Here is a 14,424-nt window from a genome sequence, read left to right as displayed (position 1 = left end):
CACTGAGGGGGAGCTGGGGGCACCGAGGGGTAACGGGAGGGCACCGGGAGGGTGCGGGGGGGGTCTGGGGTGCACCGGGAGGGAATGGGGGGTAGTGGGGGGGTACCGGGAGGCACCGGGGGTTGTCGGAGGGGTACCGGGAGGCACCGGGGGGTAATGGGAGGAACCGGGGGGGAATGGGAAGGCACCGGGGGATAACGGGGGGGGCCTGAGGTGCACCGGGAGGGATGGACGGGTACCGGGGGGGCACCGGGAGGCACCGGGGGTTACCGGGGGTCGTCGGAGGGGTACCGGGAGGCACCGGGGGGACACCAGACGGCACCGGGGGTCGTCGGGGGTGCACCGGGAGTTACCGGGAGGCACCGGGGGGGCACCGGGGAGTACCGGAGCGGTACCGGGGAGCACCGGGGGGGCACCGGAGGGTACCGGGGGGGGGCACCGGGGAAGCGGCGAGCACCGGAGGGCACCGGAGGGCAGGGGCTGGGGGCGGGGGGGGGCACCGGGGGGCTGCGGGGCGCCGCGGGGGCCGGGCCAGGCCTAGGCCGCTCGCCCCCTTCCGGCCCCCGTCGGCCGCGCCGCCGCCGCCCCGCCCCCCGCTCCCCATTGGCCAGGCCGCGCCCAGCGCCCGCCGCCCATTGGCTAAAGCCGCGCGCCGTCTGCCTGCCCTAATATGGAAGCGCTGACGGGAGCGTACCAAGCGCGGCGGGGAGAGGGGGGGAACGGGGGCGGATGAGCCGCTCTCACGGGATGCTGCCGCTGCGTTCCCCAATATCCCCGCCGGGATCACTCTGAAAGGCGTTATAGATCCTCAGAGAGGCGCGGTGGGATCTTTTGGCCTGGATCCGAGCGCTGGGCGCGCAGAGGGATCCTCCCGCCTCCCCCCTCCCGCCGCAGTGGGAGGTGCCGCGCATCCCGGAAGAGGAGAGCGGCCACTTCCGCCTCCCGGGAGCGGAGCGGAACCGAGCGGAGCGGAGCGGAGCGGGACGGGACCGGGCTGACAACATGGTGCGGGCGGGGCGGGGCCGGGACCGGGATCGGGGGCTGGAACGGGCGGCGGGGCTGGGACCGGAGACCGGGGACCGGGATGCGGCGACGGGACCGGGAACCGGGGGTGGGCGGGGGCGGGGACCGGGACCGGGAGCGGGAGCTGGGCCTGGGCCTGGGTCTAGGCCTGGGTCTGGGCCTGAGGCCGGGGCCTGGGCCTGGGCCCGGTGTTGACGCTGCCGGTGCTGACGCTGGTGCCGGTTCCGGTGCCGGTTCCGGTTCCGGTGCCGCCGTTGCCGTTCCCCGCAGACCGCCACGCTACGCCCGTACCTGAACGCGGTGCGCGCCACGCTGCAGGCCGCGCTGTGCCTGGAGAACTTCTCCTCGCAGGTGGTGGAGCGCCACAACAAGCCCGAGGTGGAGGTCAGGTACGGCCGCTCCCCGCTCCCCGCACACCACCGGGCACCACCGGGCGTCACGGCGCTGCCCCCGCCCTCACGCTCGGCACCGTTTCCTCCCGCAGGAGCAGCAAGGAGCTCCTGCTGCAGCCCGTCATCATCAGCAGGAACGAGAAGGAGAAGGTGCTCATCGAGGGCTCCATCAACTCCGTGCGCGTCAGCATCGCCGTCAAGCAGGTGCGGGGGGTGGGGGGGGCGGCGGGCTGGCGGCTCACACCGGGAGGGGGCCTCCTCGCCTCACCGCCCTCTGCTCTTCGCAGGCTGACGAGATCGAGAAGATTTTGTGCCACAAGTTCATGCGCTTCATGATGATGAGGGCCGAGAATTTCTTCATCCTGCGCAGGAAGCCCGTGGAGGTGATGTTGGGGGGGGGGCAAAGGGGGCTTTCAGCTCCCCCTCGGGGGTCTCCAGCGCAGGGCTGGGCCGTGGGGGTGCCCGCCGGGTGCTCACCCCGCTCTTTCCATCCCCAGGGCTACGACATCAGCTTCCTGATCACCAACTTCCACACGGAGCAGATGTACAAGCACAAGCTGGTGGACTTCGTCATCCACTTCATGGAGGAGATCGACAAGGAGATCAGCGAGATGAAGCTCTCCGTCAACGCCAGGGCCCGCATCGTGGCGGAGGAGTTCCTCAAAAACGTGAGGCTCTCACGCGGGGCCCTCACCGCCGGGATCTGGGCTGGGGGAGGGGGGTGGCAGCGTTTTGGGGCGATTTCTCCCCTTTTTGAGGAGCGGGGGGGCAGCTGACGGACGCATCCCTCCTCTCCCCTCGCAGTTCTAGGCGGTGCTGATGTCTCCGTGGCTTCCCGGCGCCTGTGCAGAGCCCCGGGGCCGCCCGTTCCGGTGGAGGAGAGCCGAGCCCCGCGGCCCCGACCCGAGGGGGGGGCACCGGCTGCGCCCCCCCTGCTCCTCGCTGGCCGGGGCGGTGCCGTGGCCGGGGGCCCCCCTGGGCTTGTGCGTGCGTGGGGCCGGGCGGCCCCGCTCCCCCAGTCCTGTCGCGTTGTGTTTTTTAAAGGGTCACTTGCTGTACTCATGGCTGCTCTGGTCATTTTTGGGGGGGATTAAAAGGAAGGGGGGGGCACGGGGAGGGGCTATGGAAGAAGGGGGAGGGCCTATGGAAGGGGGAGGGGCCGAGGGGTGGCACCATGGCAATGGTAAACAACGGGGGCGACCCCGGCGGTGTGGGCAGGACCGGGGTGGGTGCTGGGGGGGGGCAGGAAGGGGGGCACCGAGGGGTTTTGGGGGTCAGGGGGTGCTTGGGGAGGGTTTGGGGGGGCTGCGTCCTGCTTTTCGGAGCCCCCCTGCTCCGCTCGTGGGGTTTGGGCACCCAGTTCTCGGGGGTGGGGGAGCTGCCAGCAGCTTCCCTCGCCCCCCCCCCCAGTTCTCCGTGGGGTGCCCCACGCCTCGCCCACGCGGGAGCAGCGACGGTGAGGGGGGTGCCGAGGGGCTGGCGCGTCCCGGGTGCCCCCCAGGAGGGGTCCGTGGCAGCGGGGCGTCCCGGGGGCCACCATGAGGATCGAGAGGTCGGGGAAAGCCGCGGCGGGGACGGCAGGTGGGTGCCTGCTCCCTGCCTGTTGGGGACAGGGGGGGGACGCACAAAGGGCTGTCCCCCACCCTTTTGGGGCTCAGCTGTCCCCGCAGGGCACGGGGCACCCAGCGGCCGCCCCCAGCTCAACCCCGAGCGGCTGAAGCAGGTCAGGCTGCACGTGGAGAGGGCCATCAAGGTGAGGGCCTGCTCCCGACCCCAAAATATCCCCCGCTTTGGGGCCGAGCTCCCTCGGGGCGGGCAGCACGCCCAGCCCTCGCGTCCCCCCCTCCCAGGAGAAGAAAATCTTCACGCTGCAGGGCCCCTACCCCGTGATCCGCCGCCTGCTGCGGGCGCGGGGCTGGGTGGAGAGGAAGGAGCGGGGAGCGGGCAGGGCGGGCGGCCCCCGGCAGCAGCAGGAGGGAGGTGGCGACGGCGAGGCCGGGCAGGGTGCCCCCGAGTCCTCCAGCTCCTCCTGGCTGCCTGATGATGAGGAGGAGGAGGAAGAGGAGGAGGAGGAGCAGCAGGACGAGGAGGACCCCGAAGGCATCCACGACCTCATGGTTAGCCACCGGGCACCTGCTCGGTGTGGGACCTTTATCCCGACACCCTCATGCGGATGGGGCAGCGAGGCTGTGGGGCGGGGGGGTCCCGCCTCAGCCGGCCCCTCCGTGCCCCCCCAGTCCCGCCTGGTGCGGGACCAGGTGCCCTACTTCATCTGGACCACCCGCAGCAGCACCGTGCAGGGCCGCGTGCTGCAGCCCGACCAGGTGGTGAACCACTACGGCCGCGTGGGCTCCTTCACCACCAAGGTGGGGCCGCGGGGATCCCGCCTCGGGGGATTGGGTGGCAAAACGGGGGGCCGAGGGAGTTTTTTGGGGGGCTGCCGCCCTTTTCTATGCAGGAGGGGCTGTGCCTCACCCTGCGGAACCTGCCCTGGTTCGACCAAGCCGACCCCGACACCTTTTTCCCCCGCTGCTACCGGCTGGGCGCCGCAGACGAGCGCCAGGCCTTCATCGGTGAGCTCGGGGCTGGCTCGGCCCCCCGCTGCCCCCCTCCCCGTGTCCCCTTTTCCCCGTGCCCCCCGCGCAGCAGCCGGCTGGGCCATGCCTCCCCTCCCGCAGAGGATTTCCGCCTCACCGCCGCGCGCAGCCTGCTCAAAGCGGCGCTGGAAAGGGCTCAGGAGGTGCCAGCGGGGCCAGACCCGGCCCCAAACCCCACCGAGCCACCAGGTGACGCAGGGGGGGGCTCCGTTAGGGACCCCGAGGGTCCCTTGGAGGGGTGCAGCACCCCGTCCCTCACCCCGCACCCCCTCCCGCAGAGGGCCCGGGTGCCCAGCTGGTGGAGGAGGCGCTGCGGGTGTGCGGGCAGCACCTGGGCAGCCTCACCCACCAGGACATCGACGGCGACCCCAAAACCCCCGGCACCACAGATGCCGCGTGGGACAGCTTCCTACAGGGCTACTACCGCGCCGTGCAGTGAGTGCCGGGCTCGGGGACACCCTGGGGACACCCAGGGGACACCCTGGGGACGCGGCTCGCACATGGGGTCGGTGCTGAGCACCCCCCACCCCCCTTTTTTTTTTTTTGCAGCGAGGGGGCCGTGCCGCGGCTGAGCAGGGCGCAGCGGGAGCAGGGCCAGCTCCTGCTGCAGCGCCTGGCGGGGCGCCTGCCCCAGCTGCGCATGGAGGGCGACCGCAACGTCTGGATCCTCAAACCCGGAGCCGCATCCCGGGGGAGAGGTAGTGGGGGGCGAGACGGGGGACAACGGGGACAGAAGGGGGGTCCCCACACGGCGCCGTGCCCGCAGGCATCACGTGCACGGCGCGGCTGGACGAGGTGCTGCGGCTGGCGGGCCAGGCGGCGCGGGAGGGCCGCTGGGTGGTGCAGAAATACGTGGAGCGCCCGCTGCTCATCTTCGGCACCAAGTTCGACGTGCGCCAGTGGTTCCTGGTGACCGACTGGAACCCGCTCACCGTCTGGTTCTACCGCCACTGCTACCTGCGCTTCTGCTCCCAGCCCTTCTCCCTGCGCCGCCTGGACGCGTGAGTGCCGCTCCGTGCGCCCTCCTCTCGCCCCGCTCGCCCCCTGCGCTCACCGCGCTCTCTCCCCAGCGCCGTCCACCTCTGCAACCAGGCCATCCAGCGACACTGCAAGCCCGGGGGGGCCCGGCACCCCCGGCTGCCCCCCGATAACACGTGGTCGTGCCGGCAGCTGCAGGCGTACCTGGCGCAGCGCGGGCAGGCGGGCGCTTGGGGCGAGGTGATGGTGCCGGGCATGAAGGCGGCGGTGGTGCGGGCGGTGCGCTGCTCGCAGGGGTTGGTGCGGGGCCGGAAGGGCAGCTTCGAGCTCTACGGGGCCGATTTTGTTTTCGGGGAGGATTTCCGCCCCTGGCTGCTGGAGATCAACGCCAGCCCCACCATGGCCGGCAGCACGGCGGTGACGGGGCGGCTGTGCGCCGGGGTGCAGCGCGACACGCTGCGCGTCGTCATCGACCGCAGGGACGACCCCAACTGCTCCACCGGGGCCTTCGAGCTCATCTACAAGCAGGTGAGGTGCAGGGGGGGGCGCACGGGGGGGCTGGGCACGGCTTCGAGACCGAGCCTTGTGCTCTGTGCCCCCCACCCCCCCAACAGGCGGCCGTGCCCACCCCTCCCTACCTGGGGCTGAAGCTGGCGGTGGAGGGCTGCTCGCTGCGGAGACCCCGCTGCGCCCCCAAGCCCCCCGGCACCACGGCGAGCACCCGCGACCCCCCCGGGAAGCCGTGGACTCCCTCGTGCCCCCCCCTGCACCCTCCACCCGCAGCGGGGGGGGCGGAGGATGGGGCCGGTGCTGTGGGACCCTGGGGGCTGGGGCAGCGGCGCTGCCAGCCCTCAGTGGCTCTGCCCCTGCTCGGCGGCCATCCCGGTGCCACCGGCCCCATCCTGCCCCCCCGGGGAGCCCCCCCCAGCCGCCAGGGCCGGGCTCGCCTCAGCCCCCTGCCCCTGCTGCCGGCAGCTCAGCCCTGGGGGGGGGAGAAGGTGCAGGGGGGGCTCAGGGGGGATGAAGAGGAGCCGTGACGCACCCACCTGGCCCCCCCCCATCTCCCCCAGTGGCTCTGGGGGGGGAAAAATATGGCTGTGAGAGGAGCCCGGCTCTGTGCCTTTGTGTGGGGGAGTAAGGGCTGGGGGGGGGCACCGGTTACCAGCCCCCCCCGTGCCCCAGATCTGTGGGGCTGTGGCAGGAACTGGGGCCGACGGCACCGCAGCAGGGCTGGGAACGGGGTCATGGTGTGGGGGGGGGAAAAAGGGGGGGTCCTGCGGTCACCGGGGGTGACTCAGCCCTGGGGGGAGGCAGCAGGAAGCACACGGGGAGCCCCCCCGGGAGGAAAAAATCACACCAGGCTGCTCGGGGCCACGTGGGGATTTATTGGGGGGAAGCGGGGGGGCTGTGCGTGTGTCCCCCCCCCACCCAGCCGCTGTGCTAGGCGGGGGGGGGCAGCCCCAGCAGCCGCAGGGTGCGTAGGAAGTGGGGGGGTGGGGGGGCGCGCAGGGGGGCACGGGGCAGGGCCAGCTCCTGCAGGTGGAGGTGCAGGGGCAGGCGGGGGGGGCCGCGGGGGGGCAGCCGCAGGCGGCGCAGCAGCTCCGCATCCAGCACCTATGGGGGGGGGGAGGTTTAAAGGGGGGGTTATCGGCACGGGACAGCACAAAAATGCCCCCCCCCCGAAGTAAATCATGGCCGTTTACCTGCGTGCGAGGCGCGGGGGTGTCCGGGGGGGGCAGCAGGAAGGGCTCCCCCAGCACCCTGCCCACGCGGGGGCCGTGCTCGTGGTCCCCCAGCGCCGGGCACAGCAGCAGGGAGAGGTGAACCCGCAGCTGCCCGGGGAAGGCTGCAAAAAGGGGGGGGGGAAACACAGAGTTTGGTGCCGCGGGGGGGGTCCTTGGGGGGGGCACAGGGCAGGGCTGGGGGGCACTCACCCGTCCTGGGCTGCAGCTGGAGCAGGGCGCAGCCCCCCGCCGCCCCCAGCAGCCGGTAGCGGGTCAGGGTGCTCCTCACCTCCCCGCGGGACACGCTGCGGCGCCCCGGCCACGGCACCGGCACCACCTGCAGCAGCACAGCCTCAGCGACCCCCCCCGTGTGCCCCCCCCTCCCCAAAATCCCCCCAAACCCCCCCCATCGCCCCCTTACCACGGCCCCGTCCCCGTGCTGCCGCCGGCACAGCCCCACGCGGATCTCGCCCTCCGCCTCCGCCGGGACCCCCACGGTGACAGTGCTGTGGGGACAGGGGGGTGAGGGGGGGGTCCTGCCTCGTGGGGGGGGGACACGAGAGACCCCCGTGGGGGGGGGCACCCACCAGTAGGTGACTGGGAAGCGCCCCCTGCGCCGCTGGTGGCTGAAGAAGCGCTGCAGCTCCTCCGTGGCGCGGCGGCAGCTGGACAGGAGGACGAGGCCGGAGCTGTCCCTGCGGGAGAAAACCCTGAGACCCCCCCCCAAAAATAAAAAACCACAACCCCCCCCCCCCCCGTGTGTGTCCCCCCAAATACCTGGCGGGCGCCTTCACCACGTGCAGCTCAGCGGGGAGCCCCAGGCGGCGGCGCAGTGCTGGGAGCAGCGCGGCCACGCTCAGCTCCCCGGGGTGCCCTGGGGGGCGGGGGGGGGTCAGCAGGGGCTGTGACCCCCCCCGTGACCCCCATGACCCCTCTGTGACCCCCCCCGTGACCCCCATGACCCCTCTGTGACCCCTCTGTGCCCCCTCCAGCCCCACTCACCCAGCACAGGCAGGCCGGGCGGTTTGTTCAGCGCCAGCAGGGCTCCTGCGGGATGCAGTGGGAGCTCAGCGGGACCCCCCCCACGCGTGGGTTGCCCCAAAACCCACTCGTGACCCCCCCCCACGCCCACTCGTGACCCCCCTCCGTACCTTCCCGGTGCAGCACCGCCGCCTCCAGCGCCCCCAGCACCTCCTGGGGGCTCGGCGTTCGCCCCTGCCTGTGATGATGGAGCAGGATGAGGACACGGCGCCCCCCCCACACCCCACGCGTGACCGAGCTCAGCCCCACGCCCCCCCCACGCGTGTCCCAACCCAGCCCAGCCCCCCCCAGCCCCCTGCCCCCACGTGTGCCCCCCCCAGCCCCCCACGCGTGCCCCTAACCCTAACCCTGCCCCCACGCCCCCCCCCCACGCGTGTCCTCCCCCCCCCCACGCGCGCCCCCGCTGACCCCACGCGCGCCAGCGCGCGCGCGGCCCCGCCGCCGCCCCCCGCCATGGGCGCACTGCGCATGCGCGGCGGCGGCGGCGAGCGGGCAGAGCCCCCCCCCTCTCCCCTCGCATAAAGACCATAGAGACGAGGCCTCCGGGCGGATAGAGCGGCCGCCGGCCCGCGGGTAGGAGCAGCGGCGGAGACCATAGAGAGGCGGAAGGGCGGGCAGAGCGTCGCCGCCCGGTAGCAGGTGGGGTGCGGCGGGAGGGGGGGGGCACCGGGGAAGGGGGCACCGGGGGGGGATGGGGAGGGTCTGGGGGTGGTCGAGGGGTGCCCGAGGGGGTGCTGGGGGGGACCGGGGGGGTCCTGGGGGGGGTCTTGGAGGGGTCTTGGAGGGGTCCCGGGGGTTCCTGGGGTTCCTGGGGGGGGTCCTGGGGGTCCCTGGGGGGGTCCTGGGGGTCTCGGAGGGGGTCCTGAGGGGGTCCTGGTGGTCCTGTGGGGGTATGGGAGGGGTCCGGGGGGGTCTTGGGGTTCCTGGGGGTCCCGGGGGGGTCCTGGAGGGGTCTCAGGGGGGTCCTGGGGGTCTCGAGGGGGTCCTGGTGGGGTCCTGGGGATCCCAGGGTGGTCCCGGGGGGATCCTGGGGGGGTCCCGGGGTTTCCAGGGGGGTTCCGGTGGTCCTGGGGGGTGCCTGGAGGGTCCCAGGGGGGTCCCGGGGGTCTTGGGGGGGGTCCTGGGGGGGTCCCGGGAGGTCCTGGGGGGGTCCCAGGGGTCCCCCGGGGTTCCCCTGACGCTGTCAGCCCTCAGGCCGCCCTCGCCATGGCCTCCCGCGGGGGTCCCCGTGCCACCGGCACCGACGGCAGCGACTTCCAGCACCGGGAGCGGGTGGCCTCGCACTACCAGATGAGGTGGGTGTCCCCCCTATCCGCCCCCGGGGCCATGCGTGGCCCCCCTGGTCACTGTCAGCCCCCCGGGGCTGTGTTCTGCCCCCCCGGTCACTGTCATCCCCCCCAATCCCCGCAGCGTGGCCCTGAAGTCGGAGATCAAGCGCCTGATCTACGTGCACGTGGGGCTGTGGCTGCTGCTGCTGGCGCAGATGTGCGTGGGGCACCTCAAGCTGCTGCCCCACGACCGGGTGGCCATGCCCTACCAGTGGGAGTACCCCTACCTGCTCAGCATCCTGCCCTCCCTGCTAGGCCTCCTCTCCTTCCCCCGCAACAACATCAGCTACCTGGTGCTGTCCATGATCAGCACCGGGCTCTTCTCGGTGGCTCCCCTCATCTACGGGGCCATGGAGATGTTCCCCATGGCGCAGCAGCTGTACCGGCACGGCAAGGCGTACCGCTTCATCTTCGGCTTCTCTGCCGTCTCCGTCATGTACCTGGTGGTGGTGGTGGCCGCCCAGGTGCACGGCTGGCAGCTCTACTACAGCAAGAAGCTGCTGGACTCCTGGTTCACCAGCACGCAGGAGAAGAAGAAGAAGTGAGCGGGGACCAGCGGACGCCCGCACCCAAAAACTGGAGCGTTTTGGGGGGCTCCGTGCCCAAACTGGCTCCACTCCCACCCTGGGGTGCTGCGGGGTGGCCCCCACGGGTGGGGGCTCCTCGACCACCGCCTGGGACCGAGCCACAAACCGTGGGCTCACCGCCAGGGCACGGGGACCCCGGTGCTGGCACGTCCCCCGTGGGCGCGGGAGCCCCTTTTCCCCCCCCCCGCTGTGTCCCGGTACGGAAATAAAGCCCCCACCCCTGCCGCCAGCTCGCTGCTTTCCCACGCGTGTCTGCGCCGCGCGGGGGCCGGCGCAGGAAGCGCTGCCGAGAGCAGGTCGCGGCGGCGCGCACCGGGCGGGGCCGCACGTGCCGCCGGAGGAATGCGGCGGGGCCGGCCCGGGGCGGGCACCGAGCACCGGGGACCGAGCACCGGCACCGGCGGGAGCAGCGCTGGGCCATGGGGCTCCCTCTGCTCGGTGCCACCGCCCTGCTGCTGCTGCTGCTGTCGGTGCCGCCGGTGCCGCCCGCCGGTGCCGCCGTGCCCCGCCTGCGGGTCTCCGCCAACTTCGTGAGCACCGGGGCACCGGGAGGAGGGAGGGAGGGAGAACGGGGAGGGGAAAGGAGCGGGGGCGAGGCGCGCTGATGGCCGTCCCTTCGCTTGCAGGAGTGCCGGGCCAGCGGTGAGTGTCGCCGCCGAGCGGGGCCCCCCCCTCCCGGTGCACGGGGCCTGGCGCGGGCTGCGAGCAGGGAGCTGCCGGGTCCCGGGGCTGGGGGAGGGGAACGGGGGGGGTCGGGGGGATCCCCCCCTTCCCCGGTGCACGGGGCTCCCCGGTGCGTGGGATGCCCGGTGCACGGCCGCCCGCGTTTTCTCCCCCCCCTCTCCCCGGTAGCCGACAGCACGCTGAGCCCCCCCCGCTGCCGCCGGGGAGCCCCCGGTCGGTCCCCGCTGACGCCGCCGGCCCTGGCGCTGAGCACGGCGAGGCTGTGCCGGCCCTCGCTGCCCTGCCAGCCCTGCCTGCGGGTGCGCCTGGCCCTCCGTGCCGCAGGTACGGGGCTGGGGGGGCACCGGGAGGGGAGCAGTGGGGTCGTGGGGGCTGTCCCCGTACCCCCCGGTGTCATCCTTCCCACCCCGGTGTCCCCGCAGGGCTCCGCGGGCTGCAGCTCAACTTCCTGGAGCTGGGCTCCAACCGGGCCAGCTGGCTGCAGGTGTGGCGGCGGCACCGGGCACCGGGCAGCTCGCCGGTGAGTGCGGGGCGCTCGGTGGGGAACGGGGTTGGGGACGGGGACGGGGGGTGCACGCTCACCCCCTCTGCTCCCCGCTCCCCGCAGTGGCAGGTGCAGTTCGACTGCTTCCCGGTGGAGAGCGGGCGGCAGGTCCTGGTGTCCCTGCGCACCGTCCCCGACCAAGGTTTGGCCATCAGCCGCAGCCACCTGGTCACCGCCGAGCCCCCCGGTGAGGCTGGAAAGGACTGGGGGGTCCCGGGGTGGGGGCTGGCACCGGCTGACCCCCCCCTTGTCCCTTATCTGTGCCCCCCCCAGGGCCCGCTTTCACCCACGCCTGGGTCCCCGAGGCGCGCACCATCGAGGTGGCTGTGCCCGAGGGCCCTGCCCTGATGGTGCGGCTGTGCCACCAGCTGGCCCTGGAGTGCGAGGAGCTGCCCCGGCCCTTCCACCGGCAGGTAATGGCTGGGGGGGTGAGGGGGGCACGCTCCCCGGGGGTCCCCACGCTCCCGGCCAGCTCGTGCCACTTCCATACCCGCAGGTCCTGGTGCCGGGGGGCCACCGCGTCTCGCTGCCGTACGAGTTCCTGGTGCCCTGCCTGTGCATCGAGGTGTGTCACTGCTCCGTGGGGAGCTGGGGGCTCTCTGCGTGCCCGTGCAGCGAGGGGACACGGGTGGCGGGGACACGGCACACCCTCACTGCTGTGTCCCCCTCCCCAGGCCTCCTACCCGCAGCGTGACAGCCTGCGCAGCAAGCGCTGCCCCTTCCAGGAGCAGCCGGACGCCTGTGAGTGCCCGAGGGGACCCCAGCCCCATAAAAGGGGACACCAAGCCCCCCCTGTTTGACACCCTGCTGACCCTGTGCCCGCAGACGGCCCCGAGCTGTGGTCCTCGGTGCGCTTCCACGACTACAGCAGCGGCAGCAAGGACCAGATGGCGATGGCGCTGAGCGCCAGCTGCCCCCTGCGCCCCAGGGCCACCCTGTGCTGGAGGGAGGTGGCAGCCGAGGCTGCGCCCTGCCACGACGTCCCCAACTCCACGGCCAGCGAGGAGGAGCAGGTGAGGGGGCCCGGCCTCGCTGTGCCGTGGTGTGGGCACCCACAGGACCCCAGCGCAGGTTGGGGACAGTCGGTGACGCTCCCTCTGCCCCTGCAGGTGTACACGCTGGACAAGGTGGACGTGCACCCCCTGCTCTGCTTCAGGGTAAGCCCCTGGGCGTGGCAGTGCTTGGGAAGGCACCGGGGGGGCCGTGGACGCTGGCACAGCTGACCCCATGTCCCCCCAGTTCTCCTACGGGAACAGCAGCCACGTGGAGTGTCCCCACCGGCCAGGTGAGCCCCGTGGGTCAGGGTGCCCCGTCCCCTCGGGCGTCCCCACGCACCACGGTGACCGTGAGCCCTCTCTCTGGTGGCTGCAGAGCCCGCCTGGAACGTGTCCCTGAGCGTCCGGGGGCTGCAGCTCCGCCTGCACCTCACCTCCAGCGTCCCCGCGTCCTTCAGCGCAGCGCTGTGCCAGCACCGGGCCGGGCAGTGCGAGCCTGAGGCCCCCGTCTACACCGTCACGAGGGTGAGCGGCACGGGGCCATGGGGGGGGGGGACCACAAGGGGGGCTGTCCCGGGCTGTGCTGACCCTGCCTCGTGCTTTGCAGCCGGACGGCTCTGCCCCAGGGGAGCTGGCGCTGCTGCTGCCGGTGCAGGTCCTGGGCAGCTGCGTGCTGGTAAGGTGTCCCCCAGCCCCGCCGTGGTGCCCGCACCCTGCGGGGTCCAACCCTGTCCCCCCTCACCCCTCTCCTTCCCCCAGGTCTGGCGCTCTGACGTGCGCTTCGCCAGGAAGCAGCTGCTCTGCCCCGATGGTGAGCAGGGTCCCGGGGCCGGCAGGAGGGTCTGGGGGGTGTGTGGGGGCTTTCCCCTCCTCACCGCCCCTCTCCCAGTCTCACGCAGGCACTTCGGGCTGCTGGGGCTGGGGCTGGCACTGGGGCTGGTGCTGACCGTGCTGCTCCTCAACTGCCGCGCCGCATGGAGGCCACCCGCCGGTGAGGGGCAAAAATCCGGGGAAGGGGAGGCTCGCCGTGACCCCACGGGCTGGGGGTGACAGCTCCTGGGGCTGGGGAGGTCCCTGGGGTGGCACGGGGCGCCGCGGTGCCACCGGGGCTCCCCGGGACGGGGCTGTCACCGCTGTCCCCTCTGTCTGCAGGCGCAGCGGGCGGCCGCCCCGTGCTGCTGCTGTACTCCCCGGACTCGGAGGAGCACCTGGGGCTGGTGTGCGCCCTGGCCGAGCTGCTGCGCGCGGGGCTGGGCTGCGAGGTGCGGCTGGACCTGTGGGAAGCGGGCGGCGTGGGGCGTGCGGGCGCCCTGCCCTGGCTCTACGCGCAGCGGGGCCGCGTGGGCCGCGAGCGTGGCACCGTCCTGCTGCTCTGGAGCCGGGGCAGCTCCCGGCTCTTCCGCCTCTGGAGAGGGGGTGAGGGCGGCGGGGAGCCCCGGGACGCCCACGATATTTTTGGGGCGGCCATGGCCTGCCTGCACGGGGAGCTGGGGGCGGCGGGGCGCCGGCGGGACTGGGTGCTGGTTTACTTCAGCCGCCTCTGCAGCCCCCGCGACGTCCCCCGGCCCCTGCGGCCCCTGCCCACCTACCGCCTGCCCCAGGAGCTGCCCCGGCTGCTGGGTGCCCTGCGGGGTGGCCGCCCCGGCCACCGCCTCCGCGGCCGGGCAAAGGGGCTCCTGCACCGGCTGATGGAGGCGGAGGCGAGCAAAGAGGCGGCGGGGGGCAGCTCCGGTGGGGGTCCGAGCTCCCCGCTGCAGCCCCCCGGCACCTGAGTGCCCCCGCAGGGGCTGAGCTGGGCAGAGCAGCGGCGCTGGGCGCATGCCGGGTGTGCGAGGGTGGCCCCAGCGGTGCAGGATGCACCTGGACGGGGCTGGGCTGAGCGTGTGGCTGCAGGAGGGCACCGGGGGGGGCCCAAAAGGAGGGCTCAGCTCTGAGCGGGGCTGGCCCTCGCTGCGGGGCTCCCCGCCTGGCCGGCTCCTGGGGCCGGAGCGGAGGCGCTGCCCCGGGAAGGGGGAAGCTCGGTTTCCAGCAGGTGCTGCTACGGAGGAGATGCGGGGCCCGGCGGAGGGACGCGGCGGCGGCGCTGGAGAGGCCATGCAGGGCAGTGACTGGCGCAGCTCCGAGGGGCTCCCCGCGCCCGTTCTGGGCTGCAGCTTTGTGAACGGGTGCTTGGCTGCGTCGGGTGGAATAAAAGCACTGTTTCACCTTGTTTTGTGTAGCCAGAGTGTGCTGGGGGGGGGGGTCAGAGCCGCCCGGTGCAGTCGGTCACACCGCACGGGGCTGGCTGGAGGGGCTGGGGTCGGGGCAGGCTCCTGCAGCACCAGCACCCTGCCCCAGCCCTGCTGCAGCCTGTGGGGCCAGCCTGGAACAGCGGGGCAGGGATAGGCCCCGCACCAAGCTGTGGGGCAGCCACGGGCCCCGTGCCAAAACTGTAGGGCCGGGAGAGGCCCCGTGGGGCGAGCCCGGGCCCCGCACCGCCGTGTGCCGTCCACGCTGGAGCGGTGCCACGGCACCCGGCACCCGTCCGTGGG

The 14,424-nt window shown here is 73.4% G+C and overlaps 4 protein-coding genes across 4 annotated transcripts; 3 read left to right on the top strand and 1 right to left on the bottom strand.

Annotated features, from left to right (window-relative positions):
- Positions 1–138: 138 nt before the first annotated feature.
- LOC311442073 (tubulin tyrosine ligase 3) lies at positions 139–6,046 on the top strand. The gene is made up of 13 exons (XM_084530839.1): positions 139–1,005; positions 1,294–1,412; positions 1,508–1,619; positions 1,703–1,798; positions 1,913–2,083; positions 2,776–3,168; positions 3,266–3,781; positions 3,874–4,201; positions 4,291–4,447; positions 4,562–4,710; positions 4,779–5,013; positions 5,083–5,518; positions 5,605–6,046. The coding sequence occupies exons 1-13, from the start codon at positions 1,003–1,005 to the stop codon at positions 6,025–6,027; spliced, it is 3,138 nt and encodes a 1,045-aa protein (XP_084386965.1). The 5' UTR covers positions 139–1,002; the 3' UTR covers positions 6,028–6,046.
- Positions 6,047–6,357: 311 nt separating this feature from the next.
- On the bottom strand, positions 6,358–8,224 carry RPUSD3 (RNA pseudouridine synthase D3). Its single transcript, XM_084531097.1, has 9 exons — positions 8,164–8,224; positions 7,866–7,933; positions 7,717–7,761; positions 7,492–7,588; positions 7,302–7,409; positions 7,136–7,220; positions 6,925–7,051; positions 6,694–6,836; positions 6,358–6,604 (listed from the first exon to the last, which is right to left on the bottom strand). Exons 1-9 carry the CDS (start codon positions 8,208–8,210, stop codon positions 6,431–6,433), a joined length of 894 nt encoding a protein of 297 aa, XP_084387223.1. The 5' UTR covers positions 8,211–8,224; the 3' UTR covers positions 6,358–6,430.
- A 49-nt stretch (positions 8,225–8,273) lies between these two features.
- Positions 8,274–9,899, top strand: JAGN1 (jagunal homolog 1). The gene is made up of 3 exons (XM_084531099.1): positions 8,274–8,394; positions 8,950–9,050; positions 9,166–9,899. The coding sequence occupies exons 2-3, from the start codon at positions 8,962–8,964 to the stop codon at positions 9,626–9,628; spliced, it is 552 nt and encodes a 183-aa protein (XP_084387225.1). The 5' UTR covers positions 8,274–8,394; positions 8,950–8,961; the 3' UTR covers positions 9,629–9,899.
- Positions 9,900–9,974: 75 nt separating this feature from the next.
- Positions 9,975–14,102, top strand: IL17RE (interleukin 17 receptor E). Its single transcript, XM_084531064.1, has 16 exons — positions 9,975–10,200; positions 10,297–10,312; positions 10,523–10,678; positions 10,777–10,874; positions 10,962–11,085; positions 11,172–11,311; positions 11,395–11,463; positions 11,573–11,639; positions 11,724–11,911; positions 12,008–12,055; positions 12,138–12,183; positions 12,270–12,418; positions 12,501–12,569; positions 12,653–12,704; positions 12,783–12,884; positions 13,046–14,102. The coding sequence occupies exons 1-16, from the start codon at positions 10,090–10,092 to the stop codon at positions 13,663–13,665; spliced, it is 2,055 nt and encodes a 684-aa protein (XP_084387190.1). The 5' UTR covers positions 9,975–10,089; the 3' UTR covers positions 13,666–14,102.
- Positions 14,103–14,424: the final 322 nt, after the last annotated feature.

This window comes from Aythya ferina (genome assembly GCF_964211825.1).
Source record: "Aythya ferina genome assembly, chromosome: 10".
Taxonomy (NCBI): domain Eukaryota; kingdom Metazoa; phylum Chordata; class Aves; order Anseriformes; family Anatidae; genus Aythya; species Aythya ferina.
The sequence above is the reverse complement of the archived record's forward strand: the minus strand, read 5'-3'. Positions and strand labels throughout refer to the sequence as shown.